The sequence below is a fragment of the Rhipicephalus sanguineus genome, chromosome 9, assembly GCF_013339695.2.
Source record: "Rhipicephalus sanguineus isolate Rsan-2018 chromosome 9, BIME_Rsan_1.4, whole genome shotgun sequence".
In the NCBI taxonomy this organism is placed as follows: Eukaryota; Metazoa; Arthropoda; class Arachnida; order Ixodida; family Ixodidae; genus Rhipicephalus; species Rhipicephalus sanguineus.
The window spans coordinates 25,253,478-25,278,722 of NC_051184.2; the positions used below are offsets into that span (position 1 = coordinate 25,253,478).

At 44.9% G+C, this 25,245-nt stretch overlaps 1 protein-coding gene across 5 annotated transcripts in view; it reads right to left on the reverse strand.

The window, feature by feature from the left end:
- LOC119404786 (neprilysin-1) overlaps positions 1-25,245 on the reverse strand; it is a 104,861-nt gene that overhangs the window by 30,762 nt on the left and 48,854 nt on the right. For 2 of the 5 annotated variants that reach the window (XM_037671451.2, XM_049419021.1), the window contains exons 13-21: positions 24,694-24,806; positions 23,142-23,200; positions 22,580-22,631; positions 21,781-21,848; positions 19,217-19,347; positions 18,517-18,582; positions 17,091-17,195; positions 16,897-16,973; positions 15,823-16,072 (exon numbers count right to left, since the gene is read on the reverse strand). In XM_037671451.2, coding sequence (XP_037527379.1) covers positions 15,973-16,072; positions 16,897-16,973; positions 17,091-17,195; positions 18,517-18,582; positions 19,217-19,347; positions 21,781-21,848; positions 22,580-22,631; positions 23,142-23,200; positions 24,694-24,806 — 771 coding nt within the window. In that variant the 3' untranslated portion in view covers positions 15,823-15,972. Of the gene's footprint in view, positions 1-15,822; positions 16,073-16,896; positions 16,974-17,090; positions 17,196-18,516; positions 18,583-19,216; positions 19,348-21,780; positions 21,849-22,579; positions 22,632-23,141; positions 23,201-24,693; positions 24,807-25,245 lie in introns of those variants that run through there. The other 3 variants (XM_049419020.1, XM_037671450.2, XM_049419019.1) reach the window with 3 other exon arrangements.

A 25,245-nucleotide genomic window follows, 5' to 3' on the forward strand; every position in this document is an offset into this window, starting at 1 on the left:
TAAAGTACGAAAATGACAAAAAAAAGAACTTAGAAAAGAAACTAGCAAGTTTGGACAGACGCCCTCTCACATTACGGAAATTACTTGGACCATGGCCTGAAAAGCACCTTCAGCAAAAGGCTAACGTCTTCCTGAAATACTTCTTAGCGGACACTGGACTAAAGCGCTTGCGATGAACAGCTAAGTGTTGCTATATACGAAATGATGTGTTGTGTTTGTGTGAACGCTTCACTGCAATGTGCACTTCTGCAAGCGAACTGTACATTATCATGTTATTTTTATAACTTGTTTCAATTTGGTATGTCTTTTTTCTTTACTGGTTATTTCTTCATTTTGGGTAAACAGTTTTTTTTTCTTTTTTCGCTGCAGAATTTATGGAAATGCAGTAGCCGAGGTTATATAAACCTAAACCTCTCCACAGCGAGCCAGTTAAAACAGAAAAGAACAGAATGGTGTAATTTGCTTTGAGGGCGCTAGAATATTCCAGTAAACTTAATTGCGGACGGCCCGAACTGTGAACGCTGCAAGTGTCTGAGACAGTAGAGGGATGTTGGAAGAGAAAGATGAGTCTCACTCGTTCCTCGTGCAACTAGAATATGCATTTCAACTATTGCGTCATATGTCCTTCAAGGTTCCAAAAACTATGAGACGAGACGTACCTCGAAGCGTTTCCCTGAGCTCGTCGCGTAAGACGGAGAAACGGCTCAGCGTTGGTTTGGTCTTCGGTATCTGGTGTTTCGACAGCCATCCACCGCAGGCGTATGAGTAGAAATCAGTGCACGGGTCAACGGACGTGTTCAGAGACTCGTTGATAAGCTTGGCTGCGTCGAAGTGTAACAAGAAATAAACGCATTACGTCGCTTCATTCGTCGCTGGAAATTCCGCTCTGACGTAACACCCATGATTCCTGCGCGCTCAATGCTCCGAGTTTCGGTATCGTCGTGAAAATTCGACAATGAATATCTCAAATTACGTCCCACTTTTGTGATTTTTAAAGATACTGGTTATGCCATAAATTGTCCACGGACTACACCTTCCTCGTATAAGGAAACTGCCCTGAAGTCAGTAATTAACAAGTTAACTAACGATTTTTGTTAATCAATTCGATGTCATTTTATCTGCAGCAATGTGTTTTCGCCTTCACGTAGAGGTCATGTGCGAAAAGCACACAAGGATCACTGTCACAGGGCTTTTTTTGTTAAAAATCGGCATTGTTTAAAAAAAAAGCACCCTGTATATGCAGAAGCTCTGAACTATAACGACACTCTGAAGCTTTTTGTATCCATAAGTTACTAGGTGTGCACATTGTAGTAATGAACGCACTTGATATTTACTCTTTATCAGAATCGCGCTCAGCTCTCGCACCAGTTCTATATAATAGTAAACGCGACATCAGCGCAACATCACGTCAGTGTGACTTTGATGACGAGAGCGTGAAAATACCCTATTAAAGTTATAGCGACATACATATCTCATTCAAAATGTCTAAATCCAGCACGAAGGCACGACATAAAAGCCGAAAAATGCTTACCACGCTGGACGCAGACAGGCGTATCACAAACATTATATGTTTCTGAAAAAATGAAAGGGGGATCAAACAGGAAATTCATGCTCATTCTAGAGAAAACGCTAAGTGCGATAAATATCGTTTGCGCTATGGTACTACAGAAAGTTGTGCAAATCCCGAAAACTATACAATTTTCTTTCGTGTCTTTACTTCAAAGATGCTGACTTGTTTAAGGGGGCTTTGAAAGATCTTCTGCTGATTTCGGATGCAGCTTAAAGCTTTAATCTATTGAACGAGTTTTCGACAGCGCACACGATCTTGTTGAATAGCTAGGGTTTTGCGCTGGAGATTGTGCATAGCCTCGCGCGAAGCGCCTCTATCAACATGCGTTCTAATTAATATGGCACCGTTTGTGTTGACGTCATGTCGCCATCCAGGGATGATTTGCTGGGAATTCGCACATCGCTGTTGCCCCATTTCCCGAGTACGACTACTTACAGCAGCGATCTCAAACGCACGGCGCTTGAATGACTGTCTCTATGCCACATTTTTTTTTCTTAATAAGTATGTTCCTGAGCTACACAGACGTGACCGGTCTGTGCACCCCATTCAATCGCCACGCGTCGAAACATAACCGTGGAACAGAAACTTTATATTTCAAAATCGGCGTTCAGATTCCAGTCATTCTGCAGATGAGCATCGACATGTTACTCGAATTATGACATCAAATCGCGTTCAGAAATGACCCATGCATGAGATTTATGAAACGCCTTCTTTCTATACCTTCTGCTCCAATGCTCTTCGCTGTTCCGGCCCTTGCGGGAGCCTAAATTTTGTGACTTCGGCCCGCTAGCTGAGGTGAGTTTCAGACCTCTGACTTACAGCATTATACTTAGCTGACTTCATAATTCGCTCAATGTTATCCGATGGTAATCGCTTTCTCGGTCGTGTCTAATGACGAGTTAAAGTTACCTTTCCATTCACTGCTTACTGCGCATTTACGTTCTAAACTTCTAGTGCTCTGGTCAAATAGCCTCTCGCATGAAACAGTAGCGGGCATTGCCGACAGTGGCTTCATGGAAAATGGTGGAAAGGGGATATTCGGTGAACTTACTGTTATTTTGAATGGTCTTTGTTGAAGCCGAAAAAATAAGGCGTCCCCATGCTAACAGGAACCCCAGTGCTACAAGACATTGGACTTGCATAGCTTCTCCTAGAAGCAGCGAGAACAAATGCGATATATTACACTGTTAATCTACATTGTTTGCACGATAGGAAATGCGTCAATGTGTAATGCAATTCACTTTTTGTTATGCATATACGCAGAAGCATGATACAAACTACTGCAAAAGCGACTAGGTCCGTAAGTAATAAAATAAAATTTGAAAATACGAAATGTACGGTTCGATTTATCATGGTTTGGTGTAAGGTGCATGAGGTTGAAGCAGCGATAAAAATATTGCGGTTTTACTTTGATTCCGCAAACGTTTGTGTGCTCGTCTAAGTTTACCTTAATTGCCACAATTCATGTCGGCCATCTTAGCGTGACGCTTGATGTTTGTAAGAAGAAACGACGGTGTCTTTATTTTGTGATCCTACGCAAAATTCCACGTCAGCTTCCTCACAGAAACTCCCGCGCAGAAAAAAAAAAATCTTTCATATTACATATTCAGATACTTTCACCGACTCTTGTGAAGCTGTATAATTTTTAAAAGGTTGTGGTTCATTAAACTTCTTGCCAACAAATACAATTTCATGGACATAATCTTACTACATGCGGCATTTTGGGAAACACATCGCGTCGCTTATTGCATAACACAAAACAAACTTACTGTGTGGAGTTTCAGTTTACCTCCTGCTGCAGACTGGGTTCTATTTCCCGCTGTTCCCAGCTTCCTAGAGGTTTATTAGAGCCACTGTCAGCAATTCACAGCGATAAGACCTCGCCGCAATCTTTTATCAGGCTGGAGTTAGCCAGGCGTCTGTGGGCGCTCTATTGATAAGAGCGCTCACCTATGCTGTCAAGCTTTTAAGTGGTACAAGATCCCCAGTCCCTGTCAGTGTTACATATGACCCAGATAGATCTGCCGGGTTCGAATGACCTGTCAAAACGTTAGCAACATATAAGCACTGCACGCGTCTTCGCGTCAAGTCTGCAACCAAACATGTTTGAAAAGAGCATTTATCAAGATTTAGCCGTTCCTTGAAATGTGTTGTTGTTCTGTGCGCGCTCTGTTGGAGCCGAATAAAGAGTGCCTATGTGAAAAAAGAAAACTAGGCCAAGGCTGTTGGCACTTGTGTTCCACTAAGCTTGGCTAGGCAACGTGATGAAAAATTAATTATGAGAACTCCCTTGATATTGAAATGTTCTGTGCTTATTCAAGAGAAGCTTGCCACGTGTTACATATCTCGGTGGCAGCGACGGCGGTTCATTTATACGCGAAAAACCATCCGCCGGCGAGCGTAGGCCGTATATAGAAGGTGCACCGGTCGCATGCGCATTTGCATGCGCCGTTTTCCAATAATTGACCCTGTCTCGATCGTAGGCTTTTTGGCGATCATCTGTTTCTGATATGGCAATGTGACATTTTATCGAGGTCACTTCTCATTCCACGTTGTCCATTTCATTGTTGCCTGGACATGAACGCATAATAATAGTAATAATAATTGTTGGTGTTTTACGTCCCAAAACCACGATAAGATTATGGGACGCCGTATAGTGGAGGGCTCCTGAAATTTTGGCCATGTGGTGTTCTTTAACGTGAACCTAAACCTAAGTACTCGGGAGGAGGAGGATGAGGAGGAGGAGGAGAAAGACTTTATTTATCCCAAGAGGGATGGGTGCGGTGGTGGAGGGAGCAGAGGAGCCTACCCGGCGTAGTTCTCCGCTACCCTCTTGGCCCAATCCAGGATCTGGTCCTGGACCTCGGGCGCCGAGCTGAACATGGCAACCTCCCACTGCTCCTTACTATTAATGCTTAGTGAGTTAGGTTCCGAGTACAACTCCACATGATATGATCGGGACTGGCTCTTTGATGGCAGAAAAGGCATAAAGAGGGGGATATATCGCTGTGTGTATAAGATTGCGAAGAGAGGGGGTAGGGAACGTACGGGTCTGTAACTGGCGCCAAAGTATTTCGTGGTGGCGAGTCGCTCCCCGGTGTAAGAGGGTGTATAGGGTGCGCTGAAGGCGGTAGTGATTTGTTATGTCGTGGAAAGTCAAAAGATGATCCCTCGCACTGAAGGGTGCCGTGTGGTCTAAGGCGTCGTCAGTGGCCTGGCCTCTAGTATTTTCGGCTCCGTCGAAAATGCGGCCGCCGCGGCCGGGATTCGATCCCGCGACCTTCGGGTATATAGGAACGCATGACCATCGTTGTTCCCAGTAGCAACTGGAGTGTTACGCTGCTAAGGACGTTGATGAAGGTCGATTTCTTGATATGGAAAAAGAGTCAAGAGGGAGTATTGCGCAATACGAAATAAATAAATAAATAAATAAATAAATAAATAAATAAATAAACAAATAAATAAATAAATAAATAAATAAATAAAAGTCCTAGGTCACGCGAGCACACTCCACGCTTCGGTTGCCCCCATTTTCCCGGTAGTTGAAATGGGGCAAATGTCTCCAACATTAATTTCCACTTCATTGAACTATTGGCTCACATTACGTTATCGTAAAAGAAAAGGTTCAGTTTCATTACTTTTTTCTCGAAAGAACACACAGGGTTGATTTCTTGTATGACCGACATATTTGGTCTTTTCGGCACACCACGGCATTCTCAGAACCGCACGATGACGTCCTATAGCTAAAAATAAGATTTTTTTTTTTGTGTGAAGTTCGTGTTTCCACTATTTCCACGAATCCCACCCATACATCACCACGGGAAAGAGCACGAATCTTACCGGATGAAGAGGTCACGCTGAAAGGTCACGCAAAGGGACAGAGCCTGCAATCATGTTGAATGACTGAACACTGACATATCTCTCGGAACCACCTCGATGAAACGTGCGTCATCGGATGGTCTCATACACGAGCCGTTCGCGTTAGCCTGAAATCACAGTAATGGATTTGCCTGTCTTTGGAAACGTCTGCCAGTGTTCACGATGTCTCAATTTCTGAGCGGGTTTTAACGACCTCTTTACAAATGAAACAAAGATGGCTGGCTCTCCCGTAATGGAGCGTATAGATGTAGGCATGGAATGGCTGCCGGCAAAGCAGATTGGTTGGAGGTGCTACTAGACGAAATCTTAAAATGGGTATAGTGCACGTTCACAAGGGCACACTCCACCTCACCAAATCTCACCACACCATACTGTGCACTGGTCCATACGAACACAATTGCTTTTAAGAGCGGAGCTCTTTAAACTTCTCGCTGCGCCGGGTACTGCGAACAGCAGTTATCGTCATCATGAACCGGTACGCGCTCGCTTCGTCCTCTTCAACTTCTGCTTCCCTCAAACAACATGTACGCCGATTTGTCAAGCCTGGAATACAATAACTATAACGGGCGAGTCTGTTACGTGACTAAAAACCACGTCACATCAAGTAACAACTAGTCACGGGACTGAAATCGCGTAACATCGCGTAACAACTAGTCATGCGACTAAAAATCACGCGACATCTATTCACGTTACTAAAATCACGTGACATAACAACTAATCACGTGACTAAAGACGACGTAACAACACCTAACTAGTTACGTGACTAGAATCATGTAACATCACGCAACATCTAGTCACGTGACTAAAAATCGCGTAACATTTAGTCACATGACTAAAATCACGCAACATCGCGTAATAGCTAGTCACGTGACATGTTCCCGCCATAAACCACGCAACAGCTAGCCGTGTGGCTAAAATCACAACATCACGTAACAGGTATTCACGTGACATATCTAGCCAAGTCTAGCGAAGTCTAGCCACACGTAGTATTACTAGCAAAAACTTAGCATCTCTTGCAAAAGTTTGGCATTACTAGCAAAACTTAGCTAGGTCGAACACTAGCTCCGCTGATGGTTTCAGCCTTGCGCCGCTAGTGCGAGCTGCGCACATCTTTCTTTTTTTTTTTGCCATTGTGTGGGTGTAATCTTGGGCTTTGCCTATCGTATGTGGCAACGACGCCGGCCTGAAAGCTTACTGAGCCGGAATGTCTTGAAGTAAACCTCGTTGCTAATCTCGTTTCGGCCAAACATAGTGTCTATGTCATTTCACGGCATCATGTGTGATAACGAAAACCAGCGTGCTGAAACAAGGCTACACAACCTCACTGAGCCGAACGAACAGCTTCGATCATGCTCGCGCAGTGCAATATGGAAGCAACGAGTGTGTGGCAGCCGATCATTGTGCCGGTTCTGTGAAGCCGTGGCCACAATGTGCACTTCCGAATTAAGGGTTGGTTCCCGAGATTGGCTTCTGTAGCTGACCCAAGCAAAACTGTCCTGGACAGGAGAAGCTCACATAAAGTCCGTCAAAGCATGCCGATATCTCCTACAGGACAGCCAAGCAGAAGAAGCCGGGACAAGGGAGTTTTAGATGAACTTCGGATAAAATGATGACCCACGACTTCATTATTACGATGATATACCCTGCCATGGTGTTCGGACAAATGAGTGTAACAGATTCTCTATGGACTGACTTCATGGCGTATTCATAAAGGTTTATTAGGGCAAAAGCTGTAGTTGCCACATCAAACACACAAAGACGTCATGGCGGGGGTTACTGGGATTGCGTTCTATAAAATGTGTTTCTGAATAAAAAATCTTCAGTTGTTAGTAGCGCGTCGTCCACTGTTTCTCGTCTTCCTCTTGTGTCCGTTTTTCTGCGCAGTTTCAAGCAACAAAAAGTCGGCGTCGGCGCCAACACGAGTGATGCAAGAAAATCAACATGTGATGACGTCATCCTATGACGTCATCATGCCGTCATAAATCTCCAAAGATTGACGCCATCACGATGTCATAGTGAGGTCGCTGTGACGTGAGATGGTGACATCATCATACGACGTCGTCGGTCGATTATGTAGGTGTGCCGATCCCGGAGGCATGTGAGGTATACAGAAAGCTTCCAATGCCTCCGATGCCAGAGGCAGTGAGAAACCACACTAGGTGGAGAGAGCTTTCGAGGGCGGGGTGATCAATACAGTCAAATGAGAAGGAAAATAAAAAGATGTGTTTCGCCTTCGAGTCGTCATAGGCAAATGCATAGGGGACCTTGTGTGTGGCACTGAGCTCAGTTGCTTTCATTAAATATTGGTTGTATGCGCGGCGAAAGCTTACGTTTTTTTGTTTTTTTTAAGCACGTACAGTCGCGCTCAATATGACTTGCAACACGGGAGCGCGCGTCCTGATGAGTTCAAAGATTGCACATGGCTTCAACTCGTTTCCGTTTCAGCAACTGAATGTTATGTTCTTATTTGGAATCATTCCCGAGTTCGAGAACAGCGTTTGGTTATACAAATAAGGGCTAGTGGAAGCCATATAGGCAGTCTTTGAGCTCGTGAGGCCACGCGCTCCCACGTTGCAAGTCATATTGAGCGCGACTGTACATGTTTCATTATGTTAGCAGCGAGCACAACGGCTTCTTAGTTTTTTGCTACCACGATTTTGGCACAGTTGCAACGGCATTGTGGAGTCATACTGGAAATTGAAGTGCACTCAACTAGAATACCCAATACTCAGCTGTAAGAACTGTTACCTTTTGCAGTGATTCCACTCTTGCGCCAACTGCGCCAAAGTGCGCCAAATTGTATTTACTGCGCCATCCTGATAATATCGACGAAATTTGTGCCAAACTGCGCCAAAGTCTCGGGTTTGGGGGCGTCTATCACCGGCAGTCGCACCGCCGGCGCGTCAGAACATGTGCAGCTCGATCTTGGGGCTGCCAATAAAGTCGCAATCATGGACCAAGAATTATTCCGCTGAATAAATAGCGCTCGCGCGTGCGTTCCGAGTAAGCCACGATGCCATGCACGGTGCCGACGCAGCTTCTGTTCTGCAAGTCGGCTCGACAGCAAAACGCGCTCTCCGCAGAGGCTTGTGACGTCTAGGCCTATCGGTAGCGAGAAAGTGCGACGGCGATTCATCGGCGGACGTCGTCTGTTCCAGAAACGCTGCTGATAGCTCGTTTCAAGCGTCGCACGGCACGTAAGGAAAGCAATGTTTTACTAATAACTATATGAGTACCGCTAAAATGTCTGTCACTTCTGTTTCCGGACATCACGGAATGAAATCTGGAATCGCTCGCAGTAGATATATGGGACAATATCGAATTTTCCTTGCTTCGCGTTTATGGAAGAGCATGCGAACGGTGGAAACGCGTTGACACTTTTCCTCAGATGTACTTTATTCATGAATCTTCATCCAGAACAGCTTTTTCGTAATTCCTTCCGCCAGCACGTCCGAGTTTGTAATCACTCTGCGGTAAATACCCCCTAAAAGGCCCTGCCCTTTCGAGCTCACGTGCTAGGGTTCCAATTCGAATTTTTTGTTTGATTTTTTAAAAATGTCATCTCATTAGTAAAATCATATCTCCTGGTCGGAGCAGCCGCAAATGCGCAGCTGTCAGTAGCGGGCCCACAGTGAAGCGGCTACGCCATGTTATACGTCCGCCCCTCACTTTCGGGGGTCAATAGCTAACGGTTAAAAAAACTCAGTTTCGCTTAAGAGCGAAGCAATGAATGCGATACCAAAAAATTGTATTGTGAAACGAAGTAAGACTAGCAGCTAACTCTTTTGGATCCGATCTCGCGTAACTCAACAAAACGCTGGTTTAAGGGAATATGGCCCCTCCAGGAACCGAAGCGTTTTCTTGCTCTGAGTTATCTAAACGCGAAGTAAGCGTTCAGAGCACAGCAACTTTACGAGCCGTCTCCTGATGCCTCGAGATAGCGCGCGCGCAAGCGACGGCGCCCTTCGAAAGATGCGGTCCCCCACCCCCCTTCCGCTCCCCTGGCGTCCCTTCATGCTCCTTACGAAAGACGGGCGGGGCGTTTCCTCTCTGTTTGATCAGCAATCGACGGCAGGCCCGCACGCGGGAAGATGTTATCTCATGCGCTATCCGTGCGGCGGAGACAGACGGCCGGCTAATTTAATCTCCGCTTCAGCCGCGTTCGTCGCCAGCGCTCGCGAGCTTTTACCCGCGGCTGGAATGCGCGTGGTGATGTTATTAATTTGGAGTTTATACGGAAAATTACGGCAACGGCGACGGCAAAAATCCGCCGAGAGTGTCCATATAATTGCTATCGCAAGGGTCGATGTACGGGGCACATTTTGCGCCCCCTCCCGCTTAGGTGATCGGGGGGGGGGGCGCCGCCCCCCCTGCCCCCCCCCCCCCCTTTGTGTGCACGCCTATGCTCCTGAGATGATTTTTTTCCATGAGATTTGCAATGAATCGAAATATTTCTAGCCTTCATAAGAGCCCCATAATAATACTCAGGTGCTTGAATGTTAATGCAATATGCTTCTGTATTGCACTCCAGGATGCAAAATTCGCTGCTCCAAAGTGCTCCCAGATGCAAAATTATCTGCTCCAAAGTGCTCCAAGATGAAAATATTGCTGCTCCAAAGTGCTCCAAAACGAAAATTTTGCTGCTCCAAAAATTGCTCCAAATCAGAAGTCCGCGGTAGCATCACTGCTTTTGTTCATATATCCTGTGATAGAATTTTAATTCTGTATACAATCTTCCAACAATCATCTTCAGAGAGTGCGCATGCGCCGTTGCTCGAGGCGCACGAGACAGGCGCCTAGGGCGAGGGCCAACAAGCATGAAAGAGAAGTGCCAACGAGGGATGGAGCTCATGCAGGAACGGGCGCCTAAGCGCTGCGCTCTAAAATTAGCGCTTACCTGCCTCTACGTGTGTATCGTGTTTTCTTTTACGTGTCGCGCCAATGCATGCAGCAGTTATGGAGCACAAATTCGCCCTAACAGCAACTCCTATCAAATCAATTAAGTGGATTCTTTGATCATTTTTTTTTTCTTTGGCCATTTGATACGTGAAACGGGAGGCGCTGTTATTCTTTGCAATACTACACAATTTTGACACAGAATGTAAACAATTCCAAGGTGCTCCTTCACACTTATCCTTTTCTGTCCACACACCTGGGCAGAAGCACGAAGAGCCGCGCGACGAGTCCTGTTGCTTCGAACGGTGAAACAACGCGCAAACTTGGCCGCAGGTGCGAGCTCGCGACGCCGCCCGCACTAGATAGAAATAAATTTGCTGAACCGAACTATTGTGACTGCAACAGACGCCGCGAATACTATTGTCTCGGATATCCTTTAAAAAAGGTATGAAAAATTTGCAGCGAATTCTTATTTTCCGAAGTTATACGATGTGATTGTGGCGCACGCCGTAGTGGGCGACTCTGACTTATCTGAAACTGCACGGGGTTTCTTATTGTGCATGCGCCCAACGCGTGGTACACGAGCGTTTTGGGATTTTGCTCCGTCGGAAAGGCGACGGCCGCGACTAGGATTCGATTCCGCGCTGTCGGACTTCAGTACCGCTTTCATGCATATACAATGCCGCTTCCAATTATACATCCATGTCGCGGCATCAGTACCGCTTCCACGGGCAGTAAAGAAAACATCAAACTCAACCAGCTTTAACATGCATCTCTAGGTATTACACAGCACCGTAGCTGCAGCAAGTACCAATCGATGCTGCCCGGCAAGCAGCGCAACTTAGTGACGTGGGCTCTTTGTGTGCATATAGGGGCGCTATTTTGTTAAAGATACAAGATCAACACCTACCTTGTTTGCAGATTGGAAGGCAGTAATGCACTGCATCACAATCGCAACAGAACTGCAACACGCCTGGGCCAGCCCGCGCGCGGGCTATGCCGTCCGCGTCGTCTGCAACTCGGGCGATAGACAAGATGGCGGCAGCAGTTGTTCTTGCGCTGACTAGATGGCGCTGTTAATTTCGCATATCTCTTGTTAAAGAAGAAAGAAATAGAGTGAAAGATATACAGAAGGTGGGAACAAAATAATAAAAAAAAGATATACAAGAGAAAAACAAAAGAAAAGGGAAACACGACTCAGTGTAACGACTGTCAGGGGTGTCTTGCAGGAGCTGCCGGTCGCCAGCATTCAAGGCGCATCTTCGTCTCGGCGCGCTTAAGATGGCTCAAAGGCGAAAGCCATCTTCTTTTTCTCAGTCGATGATATTGATGCGTGTGCCCCCCCCCCACAATCGAATTGTTCTGCACCTCACGGGGTGCAGAAACGGGCAGCAATGGAGGGGCGGGGGGAAGTTGCTGTGCTATTATTGTTCGTAAGTGACATCGACTCGTAATGCGAAGGATAAGAATAATTTGTGGGGTTTTACGTGCCAGAATCACGACATGATTATGAGGCACGCCGTATTTGCATCCATCGAAATGCGACCGCCGCGGTCGGGTTCGAACCCGCGACTTTCTGGTCGGCAGCCGAGCACCGATATGTCATCGACTCGCCGACGACTCCTTTTGACACCACGACAATATGACCGCCATTGGGATCAATTTAAAACAAGTTGAGCAAGATTGTCCGGACCTTTACCTTCATCCCCCAGAATAGCATCTAACCATCTTGTGCATGGTTGACGCATCGTTTTCTCTTGTCTTACACTTTGTCTATCATTAATTTCATCTCCATCGTACTGGTGGCCCGCATGACATTACCGAAACAGCAAAGGTTCAGTTTTACCTTTGCTTCTAAAGAACAATCATGGTTGACCTCTCTTATCACCGATGTAGTTGTTCCTTTGGCGGTCTCCTGGATCGTCAAAACTCCACGCCAGCAGCACACAACTGAATAAAAACCTAGTTTTTTTTTTCTTGCACATTTCCTCAAGTTTCATGACTATAGCACCCCCTACATCACCACGGGAAAGACCAGACCGATTATGGGATGAATGTGTCCCGCCGAAAGATCACGCTAAAGGACAGAGCCTTCGATCTTGTTGTATGACACAACACGGACACGATCTCTCAGTACCTCCTCGGCGCAATGTGAATTTTGCGCGCAATGTGCATCGTCTCACGGTTTCAAACATGATACTTTTGCGTCAGACGGAGGTGACCTTGATGGACTTCAGGTCTCTGCGAATTTTTTCCAGTGTTCACGATGTCGCAATTGCTGAGCGGCCTAGCTGTTTCTGCGTTCGTTTGACGTATGAATAAAAAGTGAAAAATACCATCAAGAGGTCACTTGTCATTGTCGAAGTGGCTGCGCATATGCCTCTTACTTCTTCGTGTTCTATAGTAAAACACGTCGTTGGGCTAGTTTGTGGATGCGGGATATATATATATATATATATATATATATATATATATATATATATATATATATATATATATATATATATATATATATATATAGTTTGTTTATTTTTATTGTTTTATTTATTTTATTTAGTACATGCTGCCAATCCCTTTAGGGATTATTGCTGGAAGGACACAAACTATAAATATATAAAGGAAAAGGCAACGAAAAAAAAATAATGCAAAATAACATAACACTCTTTTTCTTCCTTTTTTGTGCGTGAATGGCAATGTAAAGATCAATACGAAAATTCACATATGGGAAACATCTACACACAATTGTGAAATCTAACTGTATAACGCTGACACATCATTTCATATCCATATAATTGCGATTATACAATCATAGTCATACATAGGTACGTAAGCTTTAAAAAAAACCATAGATTCTAATGATAGGTAGGGGAATGTGGGTAGCATGATAAATTTTAATAGTAATACACATCACTAAGGAAAGGTGCGAAATATTTGTACTTTTATGTTTGTGCATCATGTAAGTAATTTTGAAGTAGTGATAGAAAGGTAGTTAGTGAGGAGGTATTGGTAATAGTGGAAGGTAAGTCGCTCCACTGTCGTATGGCTAGCGGGAAGAACGAGTATATTAAAACAATTTGTATGAAAGCGATATTCATTTAGGGTGTATGAGTGCTTTAGTCGAGTAATTCTTGTGCATGAAATAGTGATGTACTTAGAACTATTAACATTTAACTTGTTATGAATTAATTGATGAAGCAGTTTCAATCGGGCGAGCGCAGCGCTGTTTTCAATTGTGAGTAGTGCAGCCAATTTGATCGAAGCACTTGGAGAGTCTGTGAGTTAATATTTATTGAAGATAAATCTTCTTGCTTTTCTTTGCACTCCCTACATGACGGTAATTAATTTATTAGTCGATGGAAACCATGCCGGGGTAGCATGTTCTAATACTGATCTAACGAGTGTATTATAAGCTAGTAATTTAGTCTCACGGGGTGCTTGACGAAGGCGTCGCTCAAGAAAAAAGAGCCGCTTAAGTGCCGTTGAAGTAATACTATTCACATGACAATCCCATCTAAGGTCAGACGTTATTGTTAGTCCAAGGTACTTGTGCTGCGAGACTATAGTCTCGCAGCACAAGTACCTTGGACTAACAATAACGTCTGACCTTATACTGTTACCGGGTCATCGTTTATGGCATAAGGAAACTCCTGTACGTGTTGTTTTCTTGTTATTCGCAAAACTGTTTTTTTTAACATTAAGGCTCATTTGCCAGTTAGCACACCATGCGGAAACTGTCATCAGTGCATTATTTAATGTTTCATGGTCACCTGGAGAAGTGATTTCTTTGTAAAGTATACAGTCGTCAGCAAAAAGTCCTATGTTGACGGGGATGTCGGTGTGTAAATCACTGATAAAGATGAGAAATAGTGCAGGAGTCAAAACGCTACCTTGATGAACTCTGGAGGTGACATGAGTAAGTTTAGAACACAAGTTTATATATACATACATATATATATATATATATATATATATATATATATATATATATATATATATATATATATATATATATATATATATATATATAGCGCCCCGCTTGCCGTAAAATAGATAGGAAAAAGGTATACGCTTCTAAAAAATTGTTTATTTGTGACGTTTCGATCGGAAACCGATCTTGTGTGTGTGCAGAAACGAGCGATTACTGTAAACGGTGAAAAATACAGGCAAGTAGTCGGTAGTCCAGCCGCTTTCCTGTCTGTTTCACCTTTTCTTGGGATCAGAAATTTTTTCGGGGGGGGGGGGGGGGGCACCTCCATAATCTGAAGGGGGGGGGCAGGGCAGGCAGATGTGGTCGAGTGTCATTTTGTGCTGTGTATGCCATGGCAAAAAAAAAAAAATCGGGGGGGGGGGGGTCACGGGCCCCCCCCCCCCACCCCCGGCTACGCCACTGCTTCTGATCATTCGTTTTCGGCGTGATATATATTTATATCCTCAATTATTGGTGTTTTGCCTATTTGCTAAGTTATGAAAAAATAACAATTTCGGTATCCGAAGAGTCCCATTAAATATGAAATGAAAGAAGCGCGCATGTACGCAACTTATTATCACCTGGGCGTTCACAGAGCCGCAAGAAAGCGCTCCTTTGTAGACTCTTTGCTAGCTATATTTTATTCATTGAATATTTTACGCCTTCTTTCGTTGCTTTTTTTTTTCTGGAGCGTGCAATAGGTTGAGTTACAGTTTTCAAACCACGACCTGCATATGTGTGTGTGTGTGTGTGTGTGTGTGTGTGTGTGTGTGTGTGTGTGTGTGTGTGTGTGTGTGTGTGTGTGTGTGTGTGTGTGTGTGTGTGTGTGTGTGTGTGTGTGTGTGGGTATGTGTTTCCTTTTCATTTTATCTCTCTCTCTGTCCTCTTTCTTACCCCTATATCCCCACCCCTGTGCAGGGTAGCAAACCGGTCACTCGCGCCAGGTTAACCTCCCTGCGTTTCCTTTTCATCTGTTTCCCCCTTTTATGCGTTTCTATCAGCGCGCTGCATTTTGAGCGAAAATCATTACTTCTTCCTTGTCAAAGCTGTTTTTGTGTCGAGATGAAGGTTACCGAAATACGCTGCGTGCGGATCACCTGAGATGGCGTGTTTGTGTGCAGAGCAGCTTCAACCGTGTTGGCGCATCTGTCAGCGCCGATCAGTTTGCTGCATTGAAAGCGTTGGCTTACAAGATTACGAAACTTGAAACGGAGAACCTACATACCGTCTGCCTTATTCGCTCGCATAAAGTGATTGGCAGTGTAAACTTTTCATCAAGAAAGCGATGACTCATTGAACTATTGCGGGCAGTGTCAGTGCCATAGAACGGGGCCTAGGAAGAGCCATGAGGCATCAATTCTATTTCTGTTTCCAAAGACACCCCGACATCGACGCTGCTTCGTTAGCTTGACGTTCACCTCAAACATATGACTGTTCAGTGCGCGCAAGCGGGCATATGTCACTTTTTTTTTTTGCGCATTTGTGAACAGTGTGAACTTGTATGAACAGCTTTATTTACAATAAATTGCACCATCACTAACCGCATGAAGCTCCCTGTTTATTTGAACAGCAAGTTGCAAGACATGCTACTAGCACAATATGAAAACATAGATGACTCCAAGTTTTGCAGCCTTGCTTCCACGTCACCGTTGACGACTCCTCACCACAACATGCACTGGTGTGTGCGGTTCATCGTCGAGTTCGCTGGGCAGTTGAACGTATCTGAGAAGGCCTTCATGTTCGACATGGGCACGTTGACCCTGCAATTAAAAAAAGAAGTTGAAAGGCGGGAGTTTATGGGCACGTGGAATGGTGAGATTTGAAGTGTTATCTGCGCTGTTCCTGTCAACGCCTCGAAAGACCGCACTGGTAACCCCACGTACACTTCGATACATTCAGAGAGATAGAGAAAAAAAGGAAAGACAGGAAAGTTAATCAGAGGGACTCTCCAGTTGGCTGCCTTGTACGTGGGAAGGGGAAGGAATGAAAGAGGACTAGAGAATCTGCAACAATACTACAAAGGCATCGCAATAGCACCGTCCAAAAAGCCACACACTGACATAATCAATGAACTGTCACAACGTGTCGTTCAGTACGATTTCCCTTATAGCAACGCCCTTATAGCGATATCACTCATTCAGAGCTCTGGAGGGCGCCCTGTGAGTAGGGCGACTACCGCGTGCCGACAACTCTTGACTCTTCACTGCATGTTGAACATCGGGCGCTCTCCACCCAATATCGAACGGGACATCGCATGAGCTTTAAAAGCCATTAAGTTTTGAAAGCTGGGCGAGCTGTTACGGATCCATTTCCTGTCAAACTTTATGGCAGGAACATTAATGACAACCAACAGACAGTAATGTTGTGTCCACCAAAGAAAACGAGCCCTAAAATTCACATTCTTTCGTTTATGGCAGGAAGATACACAGAGTATAGGACTTACTACTGATTTTATTGGAAACCCAGTTGTTTTTTTGTTTTTTTTTTTGGAAACCGAGTTGCCAGGTTGCTCTCGTCTGACCGATACCTTTCCTTGTAGCCTGTTCTGTTTAGCAGTTTGATAGAAAAGAGACGTTTGAGTTACCTGTATCGGCCGGGGCTGTGGCTGTCATACTGTATCAACACCTTGAGGTACTCGGGCCTGGTCAAGCTGCACCACGTCTGCGGAAGAGAAGCAGTGGCCAAGAGTATCATGCACTTTCTCTCCGTAAGCCCTCAGAATCAGTGGTTAACGTTGTTCATTAAAGAAAGAAAAAGCATCTATTTCATAGTACATACCATTCCAGTAGAGAGGAAGAACAGCTGCTTTCCCGTGACCTTTTCCATACCCTTTAAGCGAGTATCTACGTTTCCGTACTCTACTTCCAGAAGATTTTTATACGCCTGGAAAAGCGAAACGAAATTTCTTTGTAGGATACCTTGCATCAGCAAAGGCGTATGAGAGACAGCGTTTAGAAACGTCTAAGACTTTTTTGTTGTCAAGACGGCATGCGGACAACGAAACATGCAAGCGTGAAACAATGATTTTTCCGTCATACTCTGCATCTGTTGTCGCATAAGCTCAAGTGCTAGTCTGGTGTTGGTGCCGTCATTAAGAAATTGACATTTAGTATTCTCAAAGTTCAAACAGGAACTTACTGTTATCGCGGTCACTTGACGACGCTGTGCAAAGGGGGGGGGGGACAACCGCTTACTGCTATTTTAGGGGCGAAGCTCCTCAGGGTGTGGGCCTGTCCCTCCTTTGTAGTATGTAGTAGTAGGTAGCCACGCATAGTGGGATGTATCCACTCCATGTGATAAAGATGACGGTGACGACTGATGACCAAGAAGTAAAAGCGCGTTGGATGACGATGACGACTAATGACCATGAAGAATAAGCGCGTTATAGTATAGTGGAATGTTCCCACTACACCTGATAACGATGACAATGACGCTGATGACCTTGAAGTATAAGCGCGTTCCAGACCACACATTCTCTTTCTGCCATGGATGAAAACGATCGTGAACGCGCTCTCGCCCTCGAAAGGCAAAACGGCAACGCCGACAACAAACGTTCCCCTGAGCTTAACGTCATATATGAGGACCCCCGCGTTTCTGTGTCAGGTCTTTGTATGATGATCGAGTGGGCAAACTTTACGGGGATTGACGGTTCACCAGATTACCTCCGGAACTTCGCCCACTAATCATAATTCACTTCGTGGATATGGCGCGATTTTTTGGGGGCTAGCTAGTCAACGCTGAATTGTTGATAGGAGCCGTTTTTGTGTCTGTTCTTAATAACAGCAGTTCTTAATTGTGCATAATTTTTGTCTTCGTCGGCGCGTCTCGCCGGCTTCGCCGTCTCCACTTTTCTTTATATGTTTTTTTGTTCATTTTGTCTACGTAAGGACGTGAGCCAGCCAAAATCCCCCACCTGGCAACGCATGGACTAGAGATAAATAGTTTCGCTGCAAGACATTTTGTAAGTATTTTGCTCAGCTACCAATGTATAGTTTTATGGACGTTACTTCCGTGACGGAAATGACGTCAATTGACTTTTGGTGGACCTCGGCACTGAACACTTCCGTCTTAGAATATCTAATACACGAATGAAACAACATTGCAGTGGATCATTCAATTTTCAAGGCACTTAGATTTGAATTACCTTTCGTTTTCGGCATTTACAGATCTAGCCATCGAAGCAGTCGGAACCGGTGCAACTTACCTCGAACGATAGACGGAGTCCGCCGTTGTCGGCGATGTTCTCGCCCACAGTGTTCTTGCCATTAAGCTGCAGTAGTAAAAAAAAACAGTAAGGTTTTTCTCTTTTTCATGTATTGGTTTTAAATACTAATAGCTAGTCACTTCTGCGGAAACCCTCAAGGGGATCGAAGGTTCGCAGAAAAATATTTCGTCCGTCATATTGTAGCACGAATATACAAGGAAATCCGCGCGAATTTCTCGGAAAGAAAGCTTCCTATGGTTGAAAAATTCGTCCTCGTCCAGGATTTGAATCTATGAACAGCGCCTAAACGAGGCGATCGTTCTACCAAGTGAGCTAACCAGATGGTCCGCAATCGGCAGTGCGAGGGCGAATCATTCGACAAAACGGAGCAGGTGGATGTAGAGCATGGCGTTGCCTCCGAGTTCACCCTGCGGAGCTGATCGCGGAGGCCACAAGTGTGGCTGCTCGGTTTTGCGGAATTTTGCAGGGCGGAAAAAGGGTTATGATAACAAATAAACTGGCGCATGACAGGTTTCACAATCCTCCTTCGCCTTGCGCAATGAAACCTTTGCCGAGTGCGGTTTTCCTCTGGCTACTAAGATAACCGAAAGGTTCGGAAAGCAATGAAGCATCAAACTGTTCAAAAAATACCCTTATCTGTACACACTCTCACAAATACAGACAATGAGATTTGTCTCACCGTCATGTTCGTTTCTTTGTCGGTGATGTTTCCGTACTGATATTGGAAACATTTGGTTCTGTTCATGAATTCCTCGCGAGTTTTGTTGCTCCACCATTGTTTCAGGGCGCCGTCTGCGTCGAACTGACTTCCTATTCGAAAGCAATGGTTTGAAAAAGAAAAAAGTCAGTTTCGCCGCAAGGGCGTAGCAATGAATGCGATAGCAAGAAAAGCGGCCCGTAATGGACGCACTACTACGCTGCATAAACATCTGCCCCCCGGCAGCAACTATACTCGCGGACAACTTCTCTTGGCAATGAAGCGAAGGCTACAGAGCCGCAGTGCACGTATCCTACCGCTAATGAATGTAGTCCCACAATTGCGTCCGTATTTTCTGCGTGAGATATACAAAATACTCCTTCATTTTCTACCTGTAGCTTTTTGAGACGGAAAGCAGCGTTCACAAGCGAGATATATGTATTTCTTTTACTTTATACATTGTCACATTGCGTTTTTGCGTGCGTGAAAAAGTCGCGCCTTTTTACCCGTACCTTAGACGCTAAGCAGCGTTTTTGTCGAAGTGCAACGCTAGCCATAACTTTCCACGGCGTTACGAGAAGCGCGCTAAGCCGGACTACTTCGCGTAGCAGTACATGTGCAGATGCTCCGCCCCGTAGCTTCTCCTTCATTGCCAAGAAAAGTTGTCTGCGAGGATACCGCGCGAGCAGACAGCAGAAGGGCAAGGTTCTCCCTGCGCAAATATTAGAAGAAGCGAGCGAGCTGGCCGACGACTTTTAAATGCGCCCGTTTAGGGAGCCTTCATGTGCGTGCCTCCGTGCCTCCGTCGGAGGCACGGAGGCACGCACATAAAGGCTCCCTATGCCCGTTGCGCTCCTCGCGCCATCTCGCTGGTAATGAAGAAACGCTTATAAGCGCCTGCCGTCTCAGAGTCCTGCCAGCGGTAAAGGGTGTGTATATAAGGCTCGCCGTTAGCTACCTCAAGGATCTACTCTTTGTGGCGTAATGGCTAGCGCCACGCGCTGCGGAGCAAGAGGTTGTTGGTTCGATTCCGCGCTTCGGAAGCGTTTTTCTGAATTATTTCTTTGGGACTTTTATATATATATATATATATATATATATATATATATATATATATATATATATATATATATATATATATATATATATACGGTGCATGACGGCGGCGACGGGGACGGCAAAAATCAGCCGAGACTGTCCATATAATTGCTATAAAGAGACGGAAACATAAATGGAGGAGGAAGAAGAAGGAAAGCAGGAATGTCAACCAGGCGCGCCTCCGGATTGCTATCCGTCGCTTGGGGAAGGGGATTAGGGGATGAAAAGATGGGGAGATAGAAAGAAGGGAACATACAAAAAAGACACACGTGAGCTTAAAGTACGCTGCTGCGTTCGATAGTTACTAGACGCAGGACCTCAGGCGTATCACGTTTCTTTGTAGACAGTCGTGTCATGGTGTCTGAAGGCTTGCGAGTACTGGACATAGAACATCCAGTACCTCTTGTACGGACTGAGCGTAAGGTGATTTCAGCTCGCCGACGAACGCGTGGAGGGCGTCTTACAGTGACTGAAGCTCCATGATGATTGGTTTGTCTGCTTCAAGCAACTGGTCTGTCGGAGAATCAGTGTTCTTGCCGATTGTGCACAGCGTATCTGCATGTCGCTGCGACTTCGGCAACGTAGGCCAAGCTGCGTCAGTTGTATCCATGCCTTTCCTTGGTGCTCTGGTTTACGCCGGCCGTCACCGATCCGTGTGGCTGTGGCTTCGGCAACTTAGGCCAAGTGGAATTCCCAGCAACTGTGCGTTTTAATGCATTTTTTTTCGTACCGGCCGTGAAGGGTCCGGGTGACAAGGAAGTCAGTGAAGCAGGGCGTTCAAGGGCGCTGCAGATGCAGTGTCATTTGTTTTCTTGGATCAACTTCGGCGGCGATGTCGCCGCTTTCTGGCGGTTACGGCAGCCACGCGATGCGATGTATGGTCCCTCGCCATTTGTCTCAATGCAGCTATTTCTCTTTTCATTTTTGAGCACTCTTTTGAGGAAGCCTCGTGGGGTACATTACAATTTGAACTCTTCAGACTATTGGCCATACAAGTGTCCGCGGAACTGATAAAAGTCTGTCAAAAGTAATGCGATAGTCAAGACTAGTGAATGTATGTGTGCCGTCGACATATTGAATTCCACACAACCTCAATGTCGCATTACGTCATCAGTTACGTCACAGGCTGACGTCATGGTAACATGATGACGTCATCACATGTCATCGTCGCTTGGTCAAAAGTAAGCCATTCCCGGGGGCACTGCAAAATCGTAAGAGTTTTTTTTTTTTTTTTACTCTTGTAAGCTGAGGGTCCTAGCGGGCATAACGCGGCGGAGGGGTGCGGTGGTTACAATACCACGGCGTTACCTTCACAAACTCAACATATAAATAATGAAAGAGCGCAACAAAATATCGCAGAAGCAAACTTGTGTCAGTTTGCTTTGATTAACGGAGACAATATTGACCAGCAGCAGCTGTTTTTTTGTGTGTTTTTTTTTCAGTCTTACCTGTGTCGTCAAAGCCGTGAGTCATTTCGTGTCCGACCACCATGCCAATGGCTCCAAAGTTCATGGAACTGCCATAAGAGAAATAGTTGTCTTATGGGAGAAAGCGCAAATTGTGAGGAATGAACCTTCATCTGTTGTAGGCGTTGTAAAGGCAGTGTTTACACTGATAGCGAAAATTGTTCGTTGTACTTAAATTACAGAAGAGATAGATTAACTATATATATGTCGCGTATATATATATATGCCTCATATCGTGGTATAATTTGCCCTCTCCTCTCCACCTCTTCCTCTCCTCTTTCCCTCCTCAACCTCCCATCACTCCTCTTCAAACCCTTGATATACTATACTCTTCATGCTGTGCATGACTTGGCGAGTTTTTGCGTCCGACGTCCGGAGTTACCCCGAGCTTAAACAGCTCAGCTGTTAAGAAATGTTGTGTATTATAACATATAGCTGCGCACATCGTGTGAAAGGTCGGCACGAAACAAAAACGCATACACAAGCGCTGAACTTAATGTTCGCCGAGTTGAAGTTCACCGCTTGTGTACGCCTTTCTATTTCCTGTCGTCCTTCTATGCGATGTGCGCCGCCATATGCTATATAAATGATCAACCAACTAGCCCACCGGCACATCTTAAGAATGCTGTGCATTTTCGGTACACGTTAGATGTTCCGTAATATTGTCGGGTCCTTTTACCAACGTGTTCGCTTACTGACATAAAAACAGAGAGCATATAGAGAGCTATCTGGCAGCTGGCGCTCATTTCAGGGTAAGCATCATCTGCCTACAGCGACTTACCGTGGAATTCCATGTTCGTAAAAGATTCCTTGAAGAATTCCCGCAGGGAACACTGTAGAGACATTAATGATTATCTGGTACGTTTCACGAAAAAATGCTTGAATCTTAAGTCGATCTCACCACATTCGGTATTACAATAACTACGAAGTACTGCTTACAGCTGTTTGGACCTCGTTTTAGCCTTCTTTTGTTTGCTCTGTAAAGCATGCATTCAAGTAGAACATTTCTGCAATGTGACAGAGCCAAAGCGCGTGGGCGAATGTTTGCGCGGTTCGTTGTACGAGCACTAGCAGTATAGCGTAATCATCGGCATAGTAGCCAATGAGATTAGCAGAAAATCTATTAGTGCCAAATCGATTCCTAGGGTTACAGGCAAGTAGTGTAGCAGATGTGCACAGTGAGTGAATCTGTGTTCAATATTTTGAGCTAACAATAATACGAAAAAATTCGTGCAGTAATAGATTTAGCGCTACTGCGGTTTCATCGCACCATATCAAAGCTAAAAAAAGATAAAAAAAAGCGTTAACTTTCTCTGTCACGGACACTAGTTCTTAACGCTTACCCATTTCGTTGGCACTTGGGTTGTAAAACGCATTGACCACAGCAGCACCTTCTAACCACCTGAAGAATATGGAAAAAAGGAAACTCTTGGACGCATTCCCAGGATTTGTGGACATTGTGCGTGGCGCCATCTCTCGGTGGCAGCAACGGCGTCCTGCCATAAATGAATGCGAAATAGACGAAAAAAATCATATCTGACAAAAATGCTAGTTACCAAAAAGGACTCCCGGTTATATGTACCAGAGACTCACTGGAACATTTCGGTAAAATTGTAGTGTCGCGCTACAAAGCGTGTGGCTTTCCAGGACAATTGAACACCGTCCGTTAGAAACACATGGGGCCCCGTTGTACAGAATTAAACACTCTGGGAAGCCACACGGTTTGTACTGCGACTCTGTAATTTTACCAGAATGTTCATATAAGTATCTGCTCTATAGAACCGGGAGTCCTTTTTGGTAACTAGCTTTTTTATTTCGTCAGATTTGATTTCTTTCGCCCATTTCACATTCAGTTACGGCAGCCCACCGCTGTCACCGACCAGAGATGGCGCTACATGCACATGTTCCCAAATCCTGGTCATGCGGCTTGTAAATTGACAAAGCGAGGTGCCGCAACTGTATTTGGTTGGTTTACAAAGACAGCACATGACTGTTTCAAGGCTGTATAGTTGAGCCTATGAGATTTATGACCAGCACGTAGCTTCAAAATGCGTAGTTGCTCTGGATAAAATATCAAGTGAATATTTCAAGAAGTGAACTTACATTGCCGAACCAGTACTTGCTTTTAAAACAGTACTTTGGTATTATAACGTTAGTTGGTGGGTACACCGCTAGTGGTCTTTTTGTTTTTACTTGCTACGTTGTGCATGTGAGGTGAATCTCGCACTGAGGACCTAGTAAGCCGAATGGATATAATAACCTCCACTAAGTGCGCGTAACTATTTCCAGGCTCTCTTAGCCGCACAAAACCAGCATGAGCATCACTTCAAATATGTGCTGGCGAAATTCTATGCAGTGCACAGCAATAGTTTAGACGGGCACGGCTCAAAGTAGCATTGTCATTGCCCTCTATATATTTCCTCTATATATTCACTTTTGTTTCTTGTTAATCAGGTCAATGCAACCCAGCATTGTGGCAATACCGTGCTAGCGTTATCTTTTTTCTACTTGCATGTCATTAGCTGGTGAACACGAAATACTCGTGCTTTTATTTGCAGCTACCTGATGTAACTTAGCAATATGCCGTTGCAGGCGCTTCCGTGTATAAAGTTTTAATTATCGACTTAAGGCTAAAAGCTTTTCATCTGATTGAACACAAGGTTACCGACATCTTTCTCGGCAACACTCTTTTGCCTTTCTCGTACTAACGTCATACGGCTAAGTGTTTGAAAGCCCACATCCAGCGTGTTCAGTGCTTCAGCTATATTTTGCTGAGATATAGTTTGATGTTTCCATAAAATAACGAGAAGTTCTAATAGTTTAAGCAAGAGAAATAACCACGATCGAGGTGTTTCAATCTAAGGCTTCAATTGGAACGAAATGTTCGCCACTTACTCGGCGTCTCTGTCGTATGGTCGCCGCAGCTTCTTCATTTCCTGTATCCACTTGTTCAGTGATACCGCGTACATCATTTTCCCGTAGGGGTCTCCCAGAGACAGCTTTGGTACCTGCAGTATTTAGTAATGATGCTTATTGTTAACTGAGGATGGGTCTGTTTTAGTATAAGCTACCATGGTTCAATTGCTGGCCGCATTGCTTTCCTGTAGTTAAAGCCCTGTTTAGTAGCTTAGGGCTGAGCACTATAATCAAGCCGTCCTTATGTATTTGTTATAGTTGTAGTTCTTGTTAAAATCACTATTGCGAATGACAAAAAAATGAAGAAAATTTGGAGCTGTATTCGCACATAACTAAGAACGCTGGCGGGTGCGTGATTATTTACACCGCATCACCTTCTTGGAAACAAGCTGACAAAACTTTTTTTCGAAAAAGTTTTCTGCTGTATGTCACGCGATAAACACCAAGTCATATGATCCAGAACTCGTATATAGGATAAAGTTATTGAAAGAGCCTGGTGCCACGTCTCGCATCATAATGGTGCTATAATTG